The sequence below is a fragment of the Anguilla rostrata genome, chromosome 15 (genome assembly GCF_018555375.3).
Source record: "Anguilla rostrata isolate EN2019 chromosome 15, ASM1855537v3, whole genome shotgun sequence".
In the NCBI taxonomy this organism is placed as follows: Eukaryota; Metazoa; Chordata; class Actinopteri; order Anguilliformes; family Anguillidae; genus Anguilla; species Anguilla rostrata.
This window is the reverse complement of record NC_057947.1, coordinates 11,662,182-11,676,029: the sequence shown is the minus strand read 5'-3', so window position 1 is coordinate 11,676,029 and position 13,848 is coordinate 11,662,182. Positions and strand designations below refer to the sequence as shown.

General features: G+C 52.4%; 1 protein-coding gene across 1 annotated transcript in view; it reads right to left on the bottom strand.

Moving 5' to 3' along the window:
* Positions 1–12,090, bottom strand: part of tns1b (tensin 1b) — a 178,125-nt gene extending 166,035 nt beyond the window's left edge. The window contains exon 1 of the mRNA XM_064310507.1: positions 11,947–12,090. Coding sequence (XP_064166577.1) covers positions 11,947–12,042 — 96 coding nt within the window. The 5' untranslated portion in view covers positions 12,043–12,090. The remainder of the gene's footprint in view (positions 1–11,946) is intronic.
* Positions 12,091–13,848: the final 1,758 nt, after the last annotated feature.

The following is a 13,848-nucleotide window of genomic DNA, read 5'->3' as shown; positions in this document are numbered from 1 at the left end:
AGAGCGAAGACCCGGTCGCTAATCTCCAAATCCACTCACATCATTAAAGCGCAGTAAACAAAAGCAGCTCAGACCGCTGGGGTCTCCCCGCCCCCGCCGCCCCCCGCGCACCCCCTGCCCCCGGCCCCCCCGCGCCCCCCCCCCCCCGCCCCCCCCCCCCCCCCCACCCCCAGCAGCAGGAGCGGCAGACTCACCCAGAACATGCAGGAGAGGCAGACCCAGGTTCGAGCGCGGCCGGCCAGCGCGGCCGGCAGGCTGAGCGACACGGACGGCATCGCGCGCTCAGACGGCTGCGGCGTCGTCTCCCCAACGCGCTCACACCGGCGCCACACAGCCGCACAGTCCACACGCGTGCCTCCCCGGGGACCACACGTCCATGACACGCCGCCAAAGACTCGGAGAAAGCGCTGCGTCCGTCCTCTCTCCTCTCTCCTCGCACTCTCGCTCTCTCGCTCGCTCTGGCTGTCTGATTCCGTCCCCCTCTCTCCCTCTCTCTCTCTATCCCTCTCTCTCCCTCTCTCTCGCTCTCTCTACCTCCTCCGAGAAACTCACAAAGCTTTTGGGGTCAAGCTACTCAACTCCACAGGAGAGGGGGTGGAGTCGAAAAAGGGGCTTTATCCTAAAAAAAAAAAAAAAAAAAACACTCCCCAACTCAACCCCCCTCCCCATGTTCTCCCACTCGGCCCCTCCTCTCTCTCTCCCCCCCCCTCTCCTCCCTGTCTCGCACATTCTGTCTCTGTCTCTCCTTCATTCTTATTTTCATTCACTCTGTGCATCCCCTCCTCCTCTCCTCCACAGGGCTCTCCTCCCCCATCCCTTCATTCCTGCTGTCTTTCCATGCTCTCTCAAGTCTGTGTTAATGTCACTTGAATTTTTCATTAAGTCTCTCTCTCTCTTCCTCTCTCTGTCCCCCTCTCCCTCTCTCTCTCTCTCTCTGTTCCCTTCTTCCTCTCTCTCTCTCTCTCTCCCTCCCTCTCTCAGAGAGCTTTTCTCTGCTTGACAGGATGCACGTCCATTTCCAAAAACATCTGCAGCTCCGCTCTGAGCTCCCGATCTCGATTAAGCTGTGCGGCTAATGCCCCCCCATTTCAGCATCTGTCCCTGCGGCAGCCGGGGAAACGGCAACAGTAACTATGGAGAAGGGCAAAGGCGTATAACCGAGGTTAAGTTCTCTAAATCCATCAGGGGCTGTTTAAGAGCTGTGCCCTGCCTGCTTTCCTTACATCTTCCCTTCTTTATTCCCTCTCCCCCTCTCTGTCTCTCTCTTTCTATCTCTCGCACACACAGGGATGTATGCACACCCAACCACACACGCACAAATGTACCCACACGCACGTGCACACACCTACAGACATGCATGCACACGCAGGCACGCATGCATGCATGCACACAAACAGACACACAGCATACACGCGCACACACACACACAAATACACCCAGACACACATGCACACACAGAGACACACACACACGCATACACACAGACATAGCACACACACGCACACACACACACACACAGCATGCAAGGACACAAATGCACACACACACGCACATATACACACGCAGCACACACACAAATACACGCGCACACACACACACAGGCACACATATGCATGCATGCACACGCACAAACACACACACGCACACACATATACTGTACACACATACGCACATGCACGCAGATGGACACACACACACAGCACACACACATGCACACACACAGCACACACATGCACGCATACACACACAGCACACACACACTAATTCTGAGGCATTTCCCTCTCTCAGCCCAGAGAAGATGAAAGGGGCCGGTCTGCCAGCCTGTGCACACTGTATCCCCAAAGGGCTAGCGTTATCATTAGCATTCACTTACCGCTTCCCCTAATACCTCACCCCAAAGAGCTTTACCTGGCCCAGGTAACCCAAAGACCTGAGACTGCGCTAGCGTTAGCATTAGCATTCACTTACCGCTTCCCCTAATACCTCACCCCAAAGAGCTTTACCTGGCCCAGGTAGCCCAAAGACCTGCGACTGCGCTAGCGTGAGCATTAGCATTCACTTACTGCTTCCCCTAATACCTCACCCCAAAGGGCTTTACCTGGCCCAGGTAGCCCAAAGACCTGAGACTGCGCTAGCGTTAGCATTAGCATTCACTTACCGCTTCCCCTAATACCTCACCCCAAAGAGCTTTACCTGGCCCAGGTAACCCAAAGACCTCTGAGTCTGTGCTAGCGTTAGAATTAGCATTCACTTACTGCTTCCCCTAATACCTCACCCCAAAGAGCTTTACCTGGCCCAGGTAACCCAAAGACCTGAGACTGCGCTAGTGTTAGCATTAGCATTCACTTACTGCTTCCCCTAATACCTCACCCCAAAGGGCTTTACCTGGCCCAGTTAACCCAAAGACCTCTGAGTCTGTGCTAGCTTTAGCAATAGCATTCGCTCGCTTTTTTTTTAACCACCCACTTCAGCGAGTTTGTCGCATTATTTTAAAAGAATATTCCAATGGTTGAACGTGCAGTGTCAATCTTACACCGTCACGCTTGTTCACATCCTGTAGAAACTACACTGTTAGGTACTGTATTCCTGTCGGCAGGTAACAGAGGGGAAGAACAGAAAGCTCTCACGATGTTTACGTGTCCGAGCACTGACACGGCCACCGCTGTGAGATTTTAATCAATCCCTTTACACCCGGACTCCCAGTCAATAGGCACATAAATACGCACCTGCGGGCAACAAGATGAATTTTCAAAGAAGTCTATTTCTGGAGAGAAGGGCAATACAATATCTCAAACAATATCCGCCCCAAATCCTCGCACTGAAAAGGGACGGATCAGGACCGTAAGGCACCAGGGATTTTTTCGGTGATTGAATTACTGACAGAAAAGAACACAGAAGAACTCGTGCTGGTCTTGGTTTGCTGTCCTCTCCTAAAACTGAAGGCCGGCATTATATTAAACAGGAATGAAATGTTTTAATATTGAAACCAGAATCTGCCATTTCTCTTCTCAGGCTCGTATTGAAACAATCTGAGCTCTAAGACAAATCAACACATCACTGAACATACAATGAGCTTGCATGTTTATTTTAGACCCACTGAAGCAAATTAAATTTTAAAACTTTTTTTTAGTCCTTTTTATTCAAACCGCACAAAAAACCCATTCAGTCCAGGCGGAATGCATGGGGGCTATGGCTGGCTGTCCCATCACAGTGATGCAAGCCAGGCGTCCCATCACAGCCAGTTTCGGAGATGGGGGGAGGGGGTGGGACTGCCATAAATGGCATGTGTGTTATCCACCCCCCCCCCCCCACCAAACTCCTCAACGGACAGAGGCCTGGGACTGGGGGGCAGCGGGGACTAAGGGGTGGATGTGGGGGTAAAGTTATAAGGAGGAGGGCTAGTTTGTAAGGTGGAGGGTGGAGAGTTAGGTTATAAGGGGGGGGGGTTAGGTTTTCCAGGGGAGGAGTTTTGCAATAAGGGGGTGGGGGATAAGTTATATGGGGAGGATACAGCTATAAAAGGGGAAAGGTTTAGGTCATAAGAGGGAGGGGTTAGTTTATAATGGGGTGGGTGGGAGGGGGTTATGTTAGAAGTGGGAGGTGTTAGGTTATAAGGGGGAGGGGTTAGTTTATAAGGGGGTGGGTGGCAGGGGGGTATTTTAGAAGAGGGAGGTGATAGGTTATAAGGGGTAGGGTGGGAGGAGCTAGGTTAGAAGAGAGAGGGGTTAGTTTATAAGGGGGAAGGTGTTAGGTTATTAGGGCAGGAGGGTCTTGGGTTATAAATCACCTTGGGGGGGGGGTGCAGGATGCATACAGACTCTGCCACACTGATACAGGATGGGCCCACAACATCACTCTGAATTTCGCGACTAGCCTGCATTCTCTCAGTGTCTCCCCAGGTGCACCGAAGAGCTGTCACTCAACCCCAGACCCCTCCCCCCCACCCCCACTGCACCCTTCACACAAACACACCGCGTTGCCGTTCAGTACCGCTTGTGCCAAAGCAGGAGCGTTCTGCGATACGAGTGTGTAAAACCGCCGCACGTTCATACCGCACACCCGCGTGTTTAGACGCTGAAATCCCTCCGCGAGTCTGCAGCACCGCACACACAGACAGCTGAGCCAGAGCAGGCGGGAGAGCAGTCCTGCTACAGCAGGAGCACGCAGACGGCTTCGCACGCTCACGGTCCTCACAGCGACACCTAGTGGGGACTTTTATTACACTTTTTCTGCAAACGGCCTTCAGAAAACACACCAATGCACTTGGTGTTCATTTTGTCTCTTGACATAAAAATTTTTTTTAAATCAGGCAAAATCAGAATTAATGTATTTTCACCTTATTTTTGAACAAAAGCTGGCAAAAGAATGCATTGTTGTTCAAGATCTCCATCAACAATGAGCTATAAAAGTATAATCCCTATGACTGCACATGGGATAATTACATATTTTGCTTTCCTCCACCTCTAGTCCCTTTCCATAAAACACATTTCTTTGTGGTGAGAAATATATCGTTAGTTATTTAGTACTCTGAAACGCGTTGAGGGATCAGTGCCTTCATTTGCAAGAGTGCCGAGTTCACAGACAAAGCGCAATAAACATAAACCGCTTACAGAACACAAAATTTAAACAATAAGTGAGACAGAAAGCTAATGCAACATTAATTAAAACATTCCCTTAACCAGAGATTCCCAGGCAGTTCAGTGGAATCTCGGTACAGTGCTGTGGAAGCACACAAATAAACAGACACACATAAACAGACACACTCACACACACTCACTCACACACACACACTCACTCACTCACTCACTCACTCACTCACTCACTCACTCACACATAAACAGACACACACACACTCACTCACTCACACACACACACTCTCACTCACTCACTCACTCACTCGCTCACACACACACACACACACACTCACACACACACACATAAACAGACACACTCACACACACTCACTCACACACACACACACACAGACACACACACACACTCTCACTCACTCACTCACTCACTCACGCACACTCACTCACTCACTCACTCACACACACACACTCTCTCACACTCACACACACACACACACACTCACACACACACACACACACACTCTCACACACACACACACACACACTCACTCACTCACACACCCACATTCAGACACACACACACACACATCACACACACACACTCTCTCTCTCACACACACACACACAGAGCTCTCCTCTCTACTGCAGCAGCCACGCGGGTACAGAGGCCTCACAGAAAGAGGCCGCTCGGACCGCGGCTGCAGATAAAGTGTGTGCCTGCAGAAAGCTCATCCCCCCTGCAGCTCTGATCCAGAGGCACCCACAGGGGGGGCCACAGAACTGGGGCCCCCATCCCGTTGGAGAACACTTCAAAAAGGCAGACACCTGATCTGCGGGCACGGAAGCCCCAAAGCAGCGCCGAGCAGAGGGTACGCCGAGGCGGAGCCGGGAGCGGCGCGCGGTAGCGGAGGTAGCGCCCGGGGAGGGGAAGGCGTGCGCTAGCCCGGCTAATTAAACCAGCCGGGGCTCTCCGTCGCCGCGGTTTCCACCTTGAGCTCCGTCCTCCCGACCACGCTGCGCTCAGACGCTCGGACGCTCGGACGCTCGGGAGCGGCGGGTGATTTACCGCACCACTGGTGGAGAGCGAGCGGAGTGGGTCCGTGGCGTTCGCGGTCCCGCGGTTGAGTTTCCTCCGGCACGGCGGCGACTTCATAAAGACTCACAGCGGCGGAACGCTGAGAAACTGAACACTGACATCCACGGCGTTGAGCCGCACCGCGTTCAGGACGCTCTAAACTGCAGCGCACTCCGGCTGAAGAGGCTGAACCGCTCCTCCAGGGTCTGCGGTGCCTTCAGGAAATGACACGCACTCCAATATCATCAACATAAAGATTTTACTGTCCATATCAGAAACACGTTTTTTAATGGAAAATGCGTCAATTGCACATCATGCATTGTTTGTCCATGACAAGTTTCTATCAGGACAATAAAGTTTTTTTTTTTTTTTCAATCTCATCTTATTTACAATACGTGTGTAAATTTACAAGTTATTGCCACTCTAAGATATTGAATTATATTTCATTGGAAAAAACTGTTGTGTTGTGAAATATATTTATTGCTTAATTTTCCAAGAAATCCACGTGTTTACAGTGTGCTGCTGCATCCCAGGAGTGAGCAGGAGGTGAACGACCTCACTTCCTGGATGAAGGAGGAAGCCATATCAACACTCCCCCCCCCCCCCAACCCCCCATCCCCCAGATGCAGACACGCCCGCTGAGGTCACCGCTCACGTGCGCTCGCACGTTTCCCCCCGCATGCCAAAAACAAGCCCCCCACCCCCCCCGCCCCCCTCCAGAGGCAGGCTGCCCAGGGGGACCGGATCCACCCCCCCCACCCCCCTTACCCTGAGACTCTGGCCTCGACAGGGCGGGATTCAGGAAACTCCCATCCCGCCATGTGCAAACACTTCCAGTGCCCCCCTCCCTAATACAGCAAAACACCCTCCTCCACCCCACCCCCTCGCCCACCACCTCTGCATTTTAAAACCCCCCCTCTCTCGTGGATCAAATGTACCCCTAATCACTTACATCCCGCGGCTGCAAGCGTCCAGCCAAACGTTTAAAAACAATAAACGTTCCTACTCATGTCAAATTCACCTTTTTTTTTTTAGCCGTGAAAATCTATTCATTTCTATCGACGTTTACATGAGTTTCACGTGAGCCCTGAGTCTTACTCCTCATCTGTGCGGTCATGTGATCAGCTCTTACATCATTATGTAACGGCTAAAAAATCAAAACAGAGCGGTGAGCGCCAAGAGAAACGCCACAAGGACTGAGACATCGAGGAACACGATTCGCCAAAAATGCACCTTTATTCACTACATCGCTATTCTTGTCCGCGTTCTGGTGGAAAGGAAATCCAAGCAAGTTTGACAAATCGGTGACTGCAATCTGCTCGCAAAGTGAGCTCTTTATTCAGCCCATTAATGACCTCACCCCTCAAGTTCTTTTTTGTTTTTAGCACATACGGCAAAAACGTACAAAAACAAACGTGGCTGCCAAACGAAATTCGAACCGAAACACGTTCTCTCACGTGAGAAAAACCCCCAGTTCGTTATAACCGAACGCGAGTCGCGAAAATCTAAACTACGATCCAAAATGTGTAGCGTACGTGTTACGCAGGAGAACAGAACATGACCAGTGCGTCTCAGGAAAGTGGATTGACAGGATTTTTTTTTTTTTTTTTAATTTCATTTGTCAAAGGGGTCAGAAACATCCCTTCATCCTTCAGCTGTCTCCGGGGTCGAGGCTCCTGATTTAGGGGCCGAGCGGACATTAAGTAAATGAGAAGAAAAGTGCTCAGTCTTCTCCCACTATAAACCGGGCGGAGCGCCGCATGCCGGACCATCAAAGTGCCAATACCAGAAGATTAACGTCGGGGACAGGAGGGCTCGCTCAGACCTCCTCCTGCCCACAAACCCTGTGTGTGTGTGTGTGTGTGTGTGTGTGCGTGTGTGTGTGTGCGTGTGTGTGTGTGTGTGTGTGTGTGTGTGTGACAGAGAGGGACAGAGGGCTTTCTTTCTTAATTAAGATGAGCGTCTGTAAAAAGGGGAGGGGGCTGGACAGGGGGATGCAAGGGGGGGGGTTTGTACATGAAGGCTAATGATAGTGCTCAGAACCAGTACCCCCTCCCCCCCCACTTGGCAAAGGTCCCCTTCTAGTCCTGTGATGAGAGAGAACAGCGTGTGTGTGTGTGTGTGTGTGTGTGTGCATGTATATGTATGTGTGTTTGGTTGCGTAGATGCGTGTGTGTGGGGGGGCAGGGCAAGTAATAATATCTGGGGGGGGGGAATAATATCCGGTTCATTCTCATAAGAGTGTGCGAGTGCTGTTCTCTCACGCAGACCTGGAGCCCTAATCTCTCCTGCCTAACATCTGTAATTCGTAAATAACACCCCCCCCCAACCCCAACCCCAAACCCTTTACCCTCCCCAATCATACCCAACATGAGAGATGTGTTCTACAACAGTTACAGATCTGCTCAGACTCCCCACTCTGCAGAAGAGTGTAAGAGACCAGACTGTGGTGAAACGGAAAACGCATATCTGTAAGAATTTCAGACAAAATTAAAACACTGCGATGCTCCAAACGAGTCCCCGCAGAGCCTTTCTGGAGCAGAACGGTGGGCTTTACCCTATTGTGGAAGTCCTTTTGTCCTAAATTGCAGTTTACAGCCCTGAAAATGCCTCTTTATTACTTGTCAATTAGCACACCAAATGCTCTCTCTGTGCGTAAGGGATATATAACCACCAGTATGCAGTGTGTGCCCGAAGCTCAGCTTTATCTAGGCTCCAGCTTTGTCCATTTGCTGGCTTTCTCCCCTGTGTGGATTCCGCCACCTCCAGGCCCGTTTCACCTCAAAGACGGCTGTGGTCACACGGCGGATTTTCATTGGTCCGCTCGCGGCTGTGCTGTGACCCGGCCCACGCGGAGAACGCGCAGTGAGGCTCGCTCGCGAGCGAGCCAGCGCAGACGGACAGGGGAGATGCAGTGAGTGATGAGAGCTCGGTGAAAAAGGAGTCGATATTCAACAAGAAACGCATGTCATCAAGAATTTAGCCTCCTTGGACAGAAACCAATCAGTTGAGAGAGAGAGCTGCCAAGAGGCTCTCTCTCCTCTCTCTCTATCGCTCTCACTCTCTCCCTCCCTCTCTCTCCCACTCCCTCCTGCTGCTGTTCGAGTACCACCTCTCCAACGGGCACGTGTGTGTCAGAGTGATGAGCTTTCTTTACACACGTTGCCCAGCAGCCCTGTGACTACAACACCCATCATCCCTCAGGGGATTCTTGGCTCCTTCCTGCAGTGCCCAGTACCTGCTGAACCCACTGGCGTCAATCTGACAGCAAATGCAGAAATGGCCCAGGAAAGAGAGGTATGCGAGAGAGGCCAGTTCACCAAACACACACACATGCACACGTGCACGTGCACATGCACATGCACATGCACACATATACACGCGCACATACAAAACACACACACGTGCCCACACAAGCACATGCACACATACAAGCACACAGACACACACACTCTTCACAACAAGCCCATACTATAGGAATAATAGACAGGGAAGCTGGGAAGAAGGACAGGTCAGTCTGTACAGGCGCCAGCTACAGTGTGCATTTTTGCTTTAGTTACTGCTTTACCCTAAGAGCCAGCCCACATAGTCAGCCAGCAGATGAGTACAATGTGTGGGGAAAACAAGTGGAACAGAGGGGTAGGGAGCAATGCAGAGGCAGGGCACAGAGACAGGAAGCAGGGGCACAGAGACGGGAAGCTCAGGTAGAGATAGAGGAAGCTGGGGCAAAGAGACAGAAAGCTCAGGTAGAGATAGAGGAAGCAGGGGCAAAGAGACAGGAAGCTCAGGTAGAGATAGAGGAAGCTGGGGCAAAGAGACAGGAAGTAGGGCACAGAGACAGGAAGCTGGGGCACAGAGACAGGAAGCTGGGGCAAAGAGACAGGAAGTAGGGCACAGAGACAGGAAGCTGGGGCAAAGAGACAGGAAGTAGGGCACAGAGACAGGAAGCTGTGGCAAATAGACAGGAAGCTCAGGTAGAGGGAGAGGAAGCTGGGGCACAGAGATTGGAAGTTGGGGTAGAGATATAGGAAGCAGGAACAGAGACAGGAAGTAGGGCACAGAGACAGAAAACAGCAGCATAGAGACAGAAAGCTGGGTTGGGAGACAGGAAGCTGAGGCAGGGAAACAGGAAGCTGAGGCACAGAGACAGAAAGTTGGGGTTGGGAGACAGGAAACTGAGGTAGAGAGCAAATGAAGCTGAAGCACAGAGACAGGAAACTGGGATTCAGAAACAGGAAGCTGGGGCTGAGAGACAGGAAGCACCGGTAGTCCTAAAAAGGAACTGCAGATGTTACATTAATGAATAATGGAGGACATGTATGTCATGCTTCTCATGATCTCAAAGCACTTCACTGTCAACCACGAGCAATGTGCAGCACCACCTGGGTGATGCACGGCAGCCATTTTGTCCTAGAACTCTTACCCCACATCAGCTGAGGCGGAGAGGGAGAAAATTATTGGGCCAGTTAAACTGGGGGATGGTTTGGAGGCCATGTTAAAAAAGTATTGTCATTTTTACACAACACCAGGGAACCCCCTACCCATTTCAGTAAGTGCTACAGGATCTTTAAAGACCACAGTGAGTCCTGACCTAGTTAAGTGTCTCATCTGACCTCTCAAGATGACCTCTTCTACAGCACCATGCTCCCATCGCTACACTGGGGAACTGGCGCCTGTTTGGTTCAATGGATCTGCCTCCTCCTGCTCCTGCAGCATCACTTCCAGGAGAAACCTGGTTTTCCCAGAACGCCTTCCTTCGAAGAACCAAGCCCACGCCCGCTTAGCTTCAAGCCAATCAGCGGGAGCGGGGCACACGGATGCATGGATGCTGGCCAAACGTTGCATGTCACAAAGGACATGCATATGTCATAAACCGCAACAATTTTTCCACTGAACGTTCAAGCGTGAAATCATTTTTTAAAGAAATAAACAAACATGTTCCACGATCCGAAACAGTGCTGATAAGCGCAGACTGCAACACCCCCCGGGACAAAAAAATTTAAATGTCCTTCGGCCCGCTTACAAAATGAGCGCTAATTGGCGAAACCTCTCCGACGCGCTGCTCGTTTGCGTGATCATCGGGCCGAGGATGAGCGTTTCCCGCCATTTCTCGAACGAGAGCCGCAAAGTTTGCGGCATCAGCTTTTCAACATCACGTCCTGCGCCGTGTCCAATCCCAGCTTCCGCACAGGAAGACGCATTTTTAACGGGGCGGTAGACGTTAAAACGAGATTCGCGGCTAAGGGAAGGGGCAAATCTGTGCGTCCCATTTCAACTGCTTTGCAGACTGAATGCAATGTGGTGAAGAGCGAACGTGTTCAAATATGATACCGTTTACAGGTGAGGTTGCGGTCCATGTGGAAATGCATGGGTGCCGTCCAAATAAACAACAGCATTCTGAATAAAAGCAGAATTGGTTTTTTAGTCATTTGTTACGATTAAGGAATTTAAAAACGGGAAAGGGTAGGGTTCTCTAACCGAACTGAAGGGGACGAAGGTACTCCTCCTTCCATTTTTATTTTCTCCAGCCGAGCGTGAACAAGCGCCGTGACCTTGCATCGCTAAACGCGCGCAAACGCGAGCGTAGCACTCCGTTCTGAGCCCCTGTAATCTCATTGCGGGAGAATTCTACGAACGTACCGGGTCTGCTAGTTTCCTTTCCTCCCACTTTCCCGATCTGTGGCAAACACGCCTCCCGTTGGTCCTCAGATTGGACTGAATTAACGGGACGCTTCAGAGAACGGCAAAGCTGCAAGCTGGAAGTACAAGCAGACCGTTTTTGCACCACAATCAATTACCTCAAGGAGAAAAAAAAAACGTGAAGCAAAAAGCACGGTAACCGATTTGGAGATCTCCGCGTTCGTCTGCGCCCGAGCTGAGGGCGTACCGCTCCCCGATTTATCGCCGGACCCCCGTCCCGCGACGCACACTGAAGTTAAAACGGTTTCCCAAATTGCGCGCCGTCCCCACAGTTAAGCGAGAAGGTCAAAGACGGGAGTTGATGCGGTGGGTCCCAACGAGAGCCGGAGAGAGGGACCCGATTAGAGAGGAAGTCAAATTAATCACAGACAGAACCGCCAGAACGACCGACCCCAACGCAAACGGGACTCGCTCGGTCCAACCCGCACCCCGTCTTCGGTCCGGAGGGTTTGGCGTCCGGCGTCCGGACAAGGTGACCCTCCCCCACTCCTCCCCACCCCCCCACCTCCCCCCCCCCCCCCCCCCCCGCCCCCCCAAAAAAAGGTGCGAGTGCAGGAGGGTTGGGGTGGTCGAGCTTACCTTGTCCCTCCTGTTGGCCCTGAGGGGGAAGAAGCAGGAGAGGAACAGCTTGCCCCAGCTGATGACTGCGGCCAGGCACCAGCCCAAACGGGCCATCCTGGAGACTCTCAGTCGCCCCCCTCTCTCCTCCTAATTCCCTGGGAGTCTCTGCACCGAAGTCTGGCTGCCGTGTCCGCGGGTCCCCCCCCCTCTCCCTCCGCACTGCGCAGGCACCCCGAAAACCCCCCCCCTCCCTCCCCTCTGTCTCAGCACGCGTCCCTCCTCCCCCCGCGTGGGGGGGAGCTGACGTCTCCGGTCCCGAACATGGCAACCCTGGATCTGGCCGAAAGCTATGCCAGCCAAGCGTGGCAGCCTCTCTCTCTGTCCGCGTCCCTACCGCTCGCTCCGAGGATGCTGCTGCAGTTAGCCTGCCTCCGTGGAGCAGGAGGAGGAGGAGGAGGAGGAGGGAGAGAGAGGGAGGAGGGAGCGGGTGCAGGAGGAACAGAATGAAAGGTGCTTGCAGAGAGAGAAAAAGAGTGTGGTACAGACAGAGAGCGACAGAGACAGAGAGCAGGACAGAGAGAAAGCAAGAGAGAGAGAGAGAGAGAGAGAGAAAGAGAGAGAGCAGGGTAGAGAGAGAGTGAGAGAGAGAGATACAGAGAGCCAGATAAAGAGAGAGTGCGAGAGAGACAGAGAGTAGGATAGAGAGAGAGCGAAAGAGAGAGAGTGTCAGAGAGTAGGATAGAGAGAGAGCGAGAGAGAGAGACACCAAGCACAATACAGAGTGAGTGAAGGAGAGAGAGAGACAGAGAGTAGGATAGAGAGAGTGCGAGAGAGCGAGAGAGAGAGAGAGTGAGGGACAGCGAGCACGATAGAGAGCGAGTAAGAGAGAGAGAGAGAGACAGCAGGATAGGCAGATAGAGAGAGAGACAGAGAGCAGGATAGAAACAGCAGGACAGAGAGTGGGGTAAAGACAGAGACAGGGGGGAGAGAGAGAGAGAGAGAGAGAGAGAAGGAAAAGAGAGAGAGAGATAGGGAGAAATAATACAGAGAAATTTGGGGGGGGGCGAGGCGGCGTTGCGATTGGCGGGAGGAGAACTGGGTCACAGCGGCTGCGGCGCGGCGTGGCGGTAATTCGGTTTGTGGTGCACTCTGGGAGATTACGGTGCGACTGCAGGTGAGCCTCTCCACTGCAGACTCTCCACGCTCTGCCTCCCGTGGAGAGAGAGAGGGAGAGAGGGAGAGAGAGAGAGAGAGAAAGAGGGGGAGAGAGAGACAGAGCAGGATAAACAGAGAGAGAGAGAGAGAGTAGGATAGAGAAAGAGCGAAAGAGATACAGAGAGCTGGGTAGAGACAGCAGGACAGAGAGAAAGAGAGAAAGAATTGAGAGAGAGAGAGAGAGAGAGACCAAGCACCGCACCGTTCAGCCTCTCTACTGCAGACTGCGTACGCACGCGCCCGCTCAGTCAGTAAAAAAAGCACAGTCTCCCAAACCCAGAGAGGAAAGGGAACACAGGGTATCAAACCCAGTCACATACACGCGTACCTCCCCCCCCCCCGCCTCCCAACCTCCCCCCCACCCCCCCAGCCCAGAGAACGGTCCCTTTATCCAATCCCCCTCTCCTTAAAAACAATAGACTCTGTAATCTCCGCAGACAGATATCGACCGCAGTGGGACGCCCGCTTCCAAAATTCAATCGCGGATCGGCGACCGAGACCCCGCGTCCGACATCGACGTCACGGTTACGCAGAAACGGCTTTTCTCTGCGGACCGTCGACCCAGAGGCAGCCGGAACAACCGCGCGGTCCGTACCGGGTTAAATATTCAGAACGCTTTGGTTTTTTTTGTGACATCACGGAACCCACGATGATGTACTTCTAATTCTATAAGCAGTCTTCCGTCTGGTGAAAGAACACAGTGAC